The 12,067-nt window shown below is 33.3% G+C and overlaps 1 protein-coding gene across 1 annotated transcript; it reads right to left on the bottom strand.

The window, feature by feature from the left end:
- Positions 1-8,153: 8,153 nt before the first annotated feature.
- LOC133670991 (probable WRKY transcription factor 72) lies at positions 8,154-11,147 on the bottom strand. The gene is made up of 4 exons (XM_062091602.1): positions 10,920-11,147; positions 9,656-10,177; positions 9,418-9,531; positions 8,154-9,265 (listed from the first exon to the last, which is right to left on the bottom strand). Exons 1-4 carry the CDS (start codon positions 11,013-11,015, stop codon positions 8,381-8,383), a joined length of 1,617 nt encoding a protein of 538 aa, XP_061947586.1. The 5' UTR covers positions 11,016-11,147; the 3' UTR covers positions 8,154-8,380.
- Positions 11,148-12,067: the final 920 nt, after the last annotated feature.

Here is a 12,067-nt window from a genome sequence, read left to right as displayed (position 1 = left end):
ATGACCGACAACATGAAAACTCTATAAAAAATAGTGATTTATATCCCCACCAATGTATCATCTCCCATAGATCTTCACTAGCTTATCTAATAAAAATAGCACTCATTGAAGCTGTTTAACTATTTAGGAGCAGCTCATAACCGCTCTTTTGTCACCACGTAGCACACAATCAGTCACCCAACAAACTACTTTACTAGCTCACAAATAACTTCACTTTCCAGAAAGGATTGGACAAAATGATATACATCAGAGCATGCATGAATACCGCTATACCTTTACTATGCTATGAAGCCAACAATGTCATGAGCATTCTTAAATTGGGTCCTTAAAATGCAATCTCCATAAATCAAAAGGAAAAACAACACTAAGTTATGATATAGTCATAGGAATCGTAATCGCCATCATTTTTTTTTAGGATCTCACTCAAGTAGTCTTGACAGGAAAACTGACATAATAAAAAGAGGAAAACAAAGGCCTTCCTCATTAGATAAGAGATTTCCTACTATGCTAGAGTATATAAACAATAATCTTTAAAAGGAGTTTATAACCATGAAGATGAATCTTGATAATTGTGATGGGCTTATTGACCCTAGAGAGCATGCGTATGATATTATGAACAACCTTGATCTATTCATACAAGATAACAACACCATGTCTAAAATGCTCTCCACCATATTTTATGGATATCAATGGGTTTAGTTTGGAACCTGGTTCTATCATCAACTTCTTTAACTTGTGTAGCAAGTTCATTACTTGTCTTAGCACCAATATATTTGCCAAAAAAAGCTTAATAAAACTCTTTCATCACTCAATAAGAATGTAAAAGTATTAAGGCATATCTGAAGAGATTTAATTAAGAGATGTTTAAGGTTGAAGGTTTGTTTGAACTTGTCGCTATAAAGGTTTTAGTAAGTGAGGTGCATAACTATTCCTTATAGGAATGATTATATGCCTCTTTAGACAAGACTTTTCTCAAAGTAAATCAAGTAATAAAAAGCTATATTCATGTAGGAGAAACAAATATAGGTAGGCAAGAACATCTTTCTTTTCACAAATTTAGAGATGAATCTCCAAAGTACAGGTGCACTTTTAAAAACTCTTAAGCATTCGAAAGTAATCCCAAAGGTCTATTATGAAGTAGATTGATATATCTTAAATTAATGACTACTTATCTTAACATCACTAAGTTTGAAAGGAGATGATGGTTCTAAGAAATATTATATTTCTAAAAAAAACAAGGAACATGACATAAAATATTGTTACACTTTAAAAAGAGAGGTAGAGAAACTTATCACCAAAGGATACCATCAACAATTCATCAAGAAAAGAGCAAAACAAGAGTAATAAAGAGAAAAAGTTAACATTTTCCATAGGCATTACTAGAGTTCAATATAACTATAAGAGGTGTATTATTGGGAGGAGATTTAAACACTAAATAAAAAGCTTATGGATAGCAAATGCTATTCTCTTCATAACTCCAAAGCCCCTATTATAAACTCATCATTTTCACTCCATAATATACAGAGAGAGTGACTTTTTTTACATAAGAATGCATTAGTAATTATCGCGGTCCTCTCCAACCACTAAATGTATAGGGTATTAGTTAAAAATTGAAGCACTGCAAACATTCTCTTTAAAGATGTAATCATACAAATATGTGTTGACCCTTCTAATTTGACATCAATGATGATATTTTTAACCCGGATAGAACAAAAAGGTGTACTGATAGGTGTGCTAGATCTGATGGTTACCATTGACATTTATCTTAATTGTCAGACTCTACAATAAACTTTTATGGTGATTAAAATGGTTTTGGCTTACAATGTCATGCTTTAAAAACCTCTTTTCCACGCAATAAATGTTATAATCAGTACCAAATAACTAATAATGACATATATGTGTTAACTTTACTAGCCTTAATAAGGTATGCTCTAAGGACAATTTTGTATTGCATAAGATAGATAGATTGGCAGATTCCATTACTAAATTTGAATACTTAAGCTCATTTGGTGCTAATTTAGGGTGTCACTAGGTACCTAAACATTCAAACAATAAAGAGAAAACAAACAACATTTATCATTAACAGGAGAACATTTCACTATGCGCCATGCCTTTTAGCTTAAAAAATTATGAAGCCACCTATTAATAGATGGTGAATGGAGTTTTTAAAGGTCAACTGGGTGGGAAAATAAAGGATTATATTAATTTCATATTGAATAAGAGCATGACTTTTAAATAACACCTCTAGAACTTGCAAGAAGTTTTCTTTGTTCTAAGCTAACACCAAATGAAGTTGAATCTTGTCAAGTATGTATTCTTCATGAAAAGAGAAAACTTTTTGGGGTTCCTAGTTAGTAGCAGAAGGATTGAGCCTACTTCTAAGAAGATCCAGGTCATCCTAAACATGACCTCTTCTTTAGCTTAAAATCTTAATGTTTACTATCTTCATGCGTATAGTGACCCCCAGTTTATAGTAATGTTAGGGATAGTTTAAAGACAAAAAGCCTTTCATGATCAAGTATTAATGAGGGTGCTCACACATCTAAAATTAAAGAAATAAAAAAAAAGTCAATCTTTATAGAGAAAAAACATGATAAAAAAGTGATAAAGCTGGCATCATCTTAAAACTTGCTAGTAACAACTCGATGGAGTTACCTCATAAAGTTTGGATAGAGATACACAAAAAGTTTAGCATAGAAGAAGAGGGAAATGAGATGGTGGCCATTACATGACTGTACAAAAAAAATATTAGAGGAGTTTGCTTAAGCAGTAACTACTCACATGAGAATTACCATGAGATAGAGTACAAATTATTAGATTAATAGAGCTAACAACTGGCTATTTTTTCACAGATGACATATTATATAAAAGGTTAACCATGATGTCTTTATATTCATGTCACTGAAAGAAAGTGGATTTATGCTAGAGAAATTTAAAAGGGTATTTGAGGCATTTAATTAGAATCCAAAGCCCTAACTACCAAGATAACATGTGATAACTTTTATTGGCCTACCATCTTAAGAGATGCCACTAAGTTGGTAAAGAAAAAATAAAAAAAGTTTGTTTATGATTTTTGCTTTATATTGGTCTGTGGGTATGATACTAAAAAATATGTTCACTACTAAGCTTTTAATATTGTTATCTCATCTTTCTGTTATCAAATTAGGTGTTATTATCTGTGACCAAAATTTTAGAAAGTCCAAACTTGCAAATAATATTTTTTCATAAAAAATGAAATGACTTTATTTGTATTTATTTATGCTAAGACTTCAACTTCTACCCATATAGTGAAATACCAAACTGTAACTAGAATAAAATGTCTTCTTCCTGATGCCATGAGGAATAGTACCAAGATATTCATCCTCCATTAAAAGAAAAGGTCATGAAGAGGCAATGGTGGTTATCTCAACAAAATGTTAAAGAGACGCAGAAGTAAAGCATTGCCATCAAGAGATTTTAGTTGATTAGATCAAGAAGTTTAAGCCTTGTCATTATGAACTTTAAGCCCTGCCATCAAGAGATTTTGGTTTATCAAATAAGGAAAGTTCAAGATCTACAATCATAAAGTTTTAAGTCATGCCATCATGAATTTTGAGCCTCACTATTAGGAAGTTCATGCCTTACAATTAAAAAATCAAGCTCTATCATCAAGAAGTTTCAATCACTGGTATCAGGAAAAGTTTTGTGCCCTACTATCATGAAAGTTTTATACCCTTCTATCAGAATTTTAGGCTTTTCCTTTTAGGATATTCTAGGCCTTTTTATTAGGAAGTTTCAAGTCTGCCAGTATGAAAGTTCAACCCTACTTTAAGTCTTGCTATCCAAAGATTTTAACCTTGGAAATCAAAAGGTTCATACCAGAATCCCATAGTCAGATAAGTCATAATTGAGGTAACATTTTCTTTTATATTGAGGTTGGTCTCGATTTGACCCATTTAGATTTCATGTTAAGGTTGATCGACACTTGATTCGACCCATTTAATTTTCTTTTTGAGGTTGATTGCCTCTTAATTTGACCCATTTAGATTTCATTTTGAGGTTAGTCGCTTCTCTATTTGACCCATTTCAATTTCATATTGAGGCTAGTGACCTTTTGATGTGACCTATTTAAATTTTATGTTCATGTTGAGGTTGATCATCTTTTAATTTGATCCATTTAGATTTTTTTTTGTTGAGGTTGGTTGCCTTTAATATGATCTATTTAGATTTTTTATATAGGTTTTTTTACCTTTTGATTCTCTCGGTTTGATGCATTTAGACTTTCTGTTAAGTTTAGTTGCGACTTGACTCATTTAGATTTTATATTGAGGTTATATCTCTTGATTTGATTGATTTATATTTCTCATCAAGGTTGGTCGCCTTTTAATTTGACCAATTGAGATTTTTTTTTATTGAGGTGGTTGTCTCTCATTTTAATCCATTTACTCTTAATTTGACTCATTTAGTTTTTTTTTGTTGAAATTGATCGCCTCTCGATACAGCCAAAGCCGAATTCCAAACTAGATAGCTTATTTCCTTTCCTCAGCTCAGAGAACTTCATTGACTCCCATTTAGATTTCGTATTGAGGTTGGTCACCTTTTGACATGACCTATTTAGAGTTTTTAAGGATGTTGGTCGCCTCTTGATTTGACACATTTATTGAGATTGGTCGCTTCTTGATTTAACTTATTTTGATTTCATGTCGAGGTTAATCATCTCTCCATCTAGCAATTGTTTTTTCTACTTAGTCATTTCCCTTAATGATTTTGACTTATTTCAATCTCATCAGGATTGATCTTTTTTCAATCTAGCCACCTTTATTTCTATTTAGTCATTATCCTATATTATATTTTCAAAACATCTTTCTTTTTTGATGTTTTGTTTTCTGTACAAACTTATTATCCACAAAAAAATGATTTTTTCAGTTTCTTTGTTCTATAAGTATTGTAAATAATTGGCAACAATCATAACCTATTTTAACCCTATTTTTCAATGTATTCTCAAAAATAAAAAATTCTAAGAATATATCTTTTCAATACATTTAAGTCAATTTATGATCATTTCATAATTCTTGATACTTTCATTTATTTTATTTTGACAAGTTTCTAAAAAGTAAAAAATATTAAGTATAGAAATGATGGGTAAAGAAGAAAATGGACTAAGATGACAAAGGATTAAATAATATAATTAAAGATCATACAAAAAATAAAAATAAAATAAATAAAGATAGAAAAATTAGAAAAATCATAGAGAGATTGTCATTTAAGAAGGAAATAATTTAAAAATCCTTTAATATTGTTTTTCCATTTTGATTTTTCATGTTCTAAGAGGAATCCCAACAGGAATCCCAACATTATAAATATGTATAGATAAAAAATGAGATTAGAATAACACTAGAGGAGTCAACTTTGAAAACACGTAGGCTAAAAAAAAAAAACAAGAAAACAAGAAAACAAGAAAACAAACTCTCTTTTCTAAAATAAAAACCCTAGTTGTAACCTATTGCTTCTCATTCTCCTCTTGCTCTACCAGATTTCAACTAAAGCAACATTGACCACAACTCCCTTTCTTTTTTTATCCTTCAATCAGAACCTTATCCTTACCATTGATCAAATCAACCCTTGCATATGAACCATAATAGCCCAACAACCATCATTTTTTCTCTCATGAAAACTACAAGCACCATTAACAACCACTATTGAACCTAGATAACTATCATACGTCGACCAACCATCACATTTTAAATCACATAGATCATGCATCACTCGAACTAACATTAATACCACAGACACTAGTCATTAAGCCATCTTTTTCTCTTTATTTGACAAAATCAAAGCAAGCCCCTATCATGCACTAGCTGAACCACTATCCAAAACAACATAACCATCACATCAATCGTGACTCTTCTCTTTACAACGTGTTGGCTTTTAAACCAATCAACAAACTAGTGTCAGAGCAAAAGAAAATAAGTCAAATTGAAACTTTCTTTGACTTACTCTCTCTCCTAGAGTGGCAATGATCCTCACTACTAGTATAGGGAGTAAAAGAGGAGGAATCCGATGTCAATTAGCCATAAAACAAACCTTAACAATGGAGGTGTCTAATAGACAAAGGTGAATTTTTATTGTCATTTCACGCCACCTTTGAGTATATTATTTGATGGAATATTTCTTTTCTCCATGCTTATAAGGTCAGATCGACTTAGAGCAATTTATGTATTAAACTTGTACTTACACATAGATGCTTTAGCTAAATCTTTCTATTTTTTAATCTTATTTACATCCAAATTCATATACCAGGTCAAGGCAGCACCACTTAGAGTCTCATAGAAAAAATAAACGAGAAGCTTATCATTTTTAACCATTTCAGCCATTTTATTACAATAGATCTTCATGTGAGTCCTTAACATTCAACTCTTATATACTTAACAAATTCAAGCACCCTAAACTTTCATGGTATGACAATATTTGATACAAGGAACATTTCAGATGCTTTCATGGAATCACACAAATCCTTCCCTTCAATTTCCCATAAACACTTTTCAATGCCTAAGAATTTCTCGGCTTTTGACCCAAATGTTGGCTTTAAAGCTTTTTCCATAGTAGGCTCAAAAGTGGGAGCACTTTTTATCTTTTGATATGACAATTTCACCATAAACAAATTAAGATTTCAAGGGTTGAACATCAAATGTCACTCTTGGAAATCTTGGATTGAATGGCCCAGCAGGACTGTGTTCTCCTGTTGGATGTAGGTAGAAACTAGGTGGTGCATCCAAGAGTCCAAGAGGCATAGGAATGTGACGAGGAGCATAAATATAAAAAATATTCTCTTTATTGGAGGGCTCTTCATCCAATGATCTTATCTAGTGAATCTGTGCAAACAGTAGGGTAAGTCTAGCTATTTTATTTTTCATTAATTATATCTTTCTTTAATGGAATTATCGATGAATGTTATTCCGATGAATATATTCTGTAAGTAAATTATCGATAAAATTTTCATTGACAAAATGATAATCTCACTCCGACAGAAAAATCCTGTCGGTAAAACTGTTAAATGTTGTAGTGTTTACAATAAATAAAATTAGTAGATTAGCACAATAAAAATCACAAATATTAAAAATCACAAATATTTATTCCTATCAGTGAGCTCTTATAAAAATTAATTTGTGACCCTGAACACACAAAAAAACCATCTAGAATTCGTTCCACCACCTGCAGAGATGACAAAGAAGGAGACACAAAAACCAAAAGTAGGTAGTTGTGAAACTTTGACCAGGAGTTGTCCGCCAGTTCTAATACATTGCTCTAGTAGGTAGTTGTGAAACTTTGACCATGGTAGCATGCCGTCTGTAAGATTTGTTAACCATAATTCATGAACTCCCAAACATCCATACAACGTCAATTTCATGAATGTCAGGATCATTAAGTTGCTATGTGGTAGGAAGTTATCAACATGACAAATAAAAGAGATTAATATATTTCAAATACTTGGACTCTCTCTAAAGTGATTTCAAAATAATTTTAGAAATCCATTTATATATAACCATTAATATTTCGTTGATCATCACACACACACACACACACAGACATATATATATATATATATATATATATATATATATATATATATATTATCACGTGAAAGCATAAATGCAAATTCGGTGCAGCCTAGAGTTTTATCATATTCATTATGAAATTAATCAGAGCTTCTCAAAGAAATAGCATCACATGTATTAAAACTAAGCCTCTTAATAAAAGTTGTCTTCAAGTTTCATCACATGGATAAGAGAAAGATTTATTAAGAAGTGATGGGATCATGTCCATTTATTTCTCGTGCAGTACTCAGTCAGCATGTTTTCGTTATATGAGTATAATTAAATGATTCCTGTATATATATATAGCAGTAGTTAGACGTTAGTGCTAGAAAGGAGAGCCACACTTTATAATACCCACCAGTCCACCACGATATAGAATGAATCAAACGGCCACAACAAAAATAAAGGTATGGAATTATGAAAACAAAATTTCAAACTCAAATCCTTGTCGTTGATTATCTCATGGACATCTTTTTATGGGAACTGGGACGTTAGCGGAACGCGCAGTAGACCTGCAGTTAATATGGAATATTGGAATGACTGTTTTTGAAGAATTAATTGTAATTGGTGTCCAGGCAGTGTCTCAAAATTCAACACTGTATTTCTAGCTTCTACATTGCTCATGATTTAATGTACAAATCCCAAAACTCAACTCCATAGGAAGGTAAAGCAGTTAATTTATACACTTCAATCTTTTTGTTTTTTATTGGCATACTAAATATAATATAATCACAAGAATGTCCCAAATATTATATAGTACTGCAACTATTGCTGTCTTAACGAAATTACATTTTCTTGTTGCTGTCTTAACTCTTGTGTTCCTCATTGTCATTATTAGGCATAGAGGCACTGTTAAATACAGAAAATGGCAATGCCGGTTGAAGCTGACTACTTCCCTTCTGAGATGTCGAAGATGACAATCCATTGAAACAGCTTGATGCACATCCTTTCCCGTTCTGGGACAATGAATTGATGGAGAATGCCGATGTAGTCATGGTCTCGCCAAAGCTCAAATTCTGCCCAAAACAATTCTGATCCCCGGCCCTTTGGTTTCTATTGTTTGCAATTGCACTACCTCCACCTCCAATCATTGATGAAATAGCAGTGGCGATTACTGTTCGAAAACTTGGATCCGACGTTATTGCCTTTGTTAAGGTATCTGTTAAAACCTGTTGAGAAGCTGCGGCCTGGTGGTTCTTCTCCATGAATGATTGATATAATTGTTGATGATTATAGGATCGTGTGCCATAATTATGGAGCCCGTTTCCCCATATTGGGGGTAGAGAGTTGGGTTCGGTGGCAGAAAAGTTAAGACTTGTTGAGGGATATCTTGAGGTTGAACTGAAGCTTGAAGAGAACCTACCGAAAGGAGTAGTTGAAGTAGAGGGAGAGGTGGTAAGGTCTAAAGTAATTGTTGGGAACGTTGGCGAGGAAGAATTTGGAAAGTAGATTTGCTTTGCTCTCAAATGATCGTGAAGACTGAAGCTTACTCCGTTGAGTTCAGTACGAGCAGAGGTCGCATTGATATGGGAACCAAGGCCTTGCTGAGAGGTTGAAGAGCCAGATAATAACATCGAAGCAGCTGCCGAGGTGGTAGAAGCCATGGCTGTGGCTGAAACTGGAAGTGGGTGGTTATGTGTTCCTTCATAGGTAGTGATCAAGATCGACGTGTCCTCAGCACATCTTTGCACCTGAAATCATGTTTGAAAACTTGTTCAGATAATCTCTTCATGTCTAGAAAAGGAACTCCTATAATTTTGCGTAACATAATACAAATAACGACTCGTAAACTTGAGGAAACCTCAAGTACAGTGTAGGTGTTATGTTAACGAAGGGTTTTTACCTGTTTTCTTACTGGACATAATGGTGCAACAGTGCAACGATAATATGCTCGTGGGCATGGATTTCCTTTGGAAATTTTCTGTCCATATTTCCTCCACTGGCATCCATCATTCATCTGTACGTAGTGTTCACAGCACGGAATTTAGAAATTAAACGCCATAGATATTGAAAATCAATTCAAATTAATGAAAAGTTAAGGAAAGTTTAGATCAATTGATCAATATTACTATACTACTTACTGTGGGTGTCTCGCATCTTGTTCTCACACAAACCCTGGCTCTTTTCGCTTGGCTTTGTTGTGCAGCCTCATCATGATCTCCATTTCTTTTTGGAATACTCTTGCTTGGTGGCCATGTTTCTCCAGCTTCTTCCTTCCGTTCTTCTACACTTTCTGCGGGGCTTGGATTTGACACAGTTTCTGTGGATGTCAGAATCTTGGAATCCAATCCAAGAGTCAAGTTAGCCTTCAACTCTTCATTTTCCCTACTTTTAGAAGAGTTTGTAGACTTGTCTTCCTTTTTAGGCTCGCTTGGACTTCTTCCAAGGCAAAGTGACACCAGCTCATTAGATTCTTCAGTTTCATCAGGGGATGGGGCTGAATCTGTAGATTGCTTAGAACTAGTTTCGTGCTGAAGAATGTCGAAAAAGCGCAACTGGAGAGACTGGTAATCTTTCTCAATTCGCTCCAGCATCATCTTTAACCTGTGATTTTCTTCTCTCACATCACCCATTTCGCTTTTGGCAGATTCAATTACTTCCTCCTGATCAACAAAAGAAAGTAAAAGGTTCATCAGAGAAGGATTTTTGTCAACCATAAAATTAGATCAAGAAATTAAGAAAATATACTTCTATCAAAACAATTAGGAAACTATATAGAATAATTAATATATAAATTCATATATGCTTCTCAAAAAAGAACAGAAAAATTCCCGAGCGTCTGTAAGGTATAAACTAAGCAGCAATTATCAACTTGGTCCATCGTATGAGTTTTATGTATTCTACACACACATATATATGAAAGAGATCTGATAATCATAAAAGAACGAGACCAGATAATAAGTAAAAGAAAACATAAACCACACTTTCTTATGATCTGCTAATAAGTAAAAGAAAACATAAACCACACTTTCTTATGATCTGCTAATAAGTAAAGACATCATTAACAGGGTCGTTTGTCAATCTAAAGCCTCTCTCTCTCTCTCTGTAATTGACCACTTTGCTAATGCATGACTCCTCATTGTTGGATGAAGATGGCTTCATTTTGTAGATCTTGCAATTCTTCTCTAATTTTAACCTAACCATATGACAGTCATTAACATGTATGGAAAATTATCAGAAACAGGAAAATTCTAAACATGGAAAATTATTCTGGAGATTGATCACATGCATAATACATTTCAATATAGATAACATGAAAACATCATGTTCAGTTGATTTGGTAAGCATATGATCGTTCATTAATATTCACAAAAAGTGATCATAGAAACTTTGTAAATTAAGTACCTTCTTAGCCTCTTGACTGCTGCCTGAATCTTCACGGCTAGTCAATCCAAATTGCACCGCCCTTTCTTCTATAGCTGCACCACCGGAACTTGACATTTAGAAAACACCCTTTTCAGCAAGCCTCTCTTGCCTTTGATTTTCTAACTATGTGTTTTTACAGATCGTTTCTTCTTTAAGAGCCTCTCCTTAAATATAAATATGAATATCCCTGCGTTTGCTGACTATAATGTATACATATTCGTAGTATATGTCTATAATTTTATCCGGTTATTGCGTAGTGACACAAAAAAATGTCAACACCCCAAACTCATTAATTTCTTTGATTATTATAATGGCATAAGAGTAAACAAATAAAGGCAGAATTCAACTTCAACGTTTTCACAGTTAAGACCTAGCTGAGAAGACAATAGATTTTTTACGAGAGAGAGAGCTAAATTATCGGCAGCTGCCAGTACTATCTTTGAAGCTTCGTACAAAGAGAAGACTTTCACATTGCTAACGGTCAATATCTATGCTACTACTGGCGTCTTAGATCCGGTGGCCGGTGGGGGGTCAGCCTCTAATGATGCAGCTGCCTGTCGTATATTATCGTTGTCAAGTTCCTGGTCAATGCGCTTGTTTAACGCGGTGTCTCTGAGACATATTGCTGCTCTTGCCATTGACCTTGTTGGTGTTTATTCGTATTATTCATTATACACACACACACACAAGCAACTTGCAATATATTGCATCATGCAGTTCAAAACCACAAGGTATCGTATAGATTAAGGTATTTTATTTTAAATGCTACTTTTATACGTCGATTAATTGATCAGAAAGTGTGCTCCAAATGTAAGATTGTATAGGGAGCTAAAAGACGTAATATGTTCTCTTAACCCAAAAAATATGAGTAAAAAATTCGACTTTTCAACTTTCTAATACGATTTATTTATTTAACAGTCAGAGTTCTCAATTTTATTTTATTTCTGTATATTTAAATATAAGTATCTTGTTCCACGGTGGAACTAATCAATTAATAGATAATTAATTCACATCTAAATTGATGTGCTCGGAGGAGACTTTTTTCTTGCAGCGCTTATGATTTTGGTTTCAAACCGAAATGAATTATATGGAAAGGTAAATTTATTTATTAGCTGAGCTAACATTAT

Source organism: Populus nigra, chromosome 13 (genome assembly GCF_951802175.1).
Source record: "Populus nigra chromosome 13, ddPopNigr1.1, whole genome shotgun sequence".
Lineage (NCBI taxonomy): Eukaryota > Viridiplantae > Streptophyta > Magnoliopsida > Malpighiales > Salicaceae > Populus > Populus nigra.
This window is presented reverse-complemented; position numbering and strand designations above follow the sequence as displayed.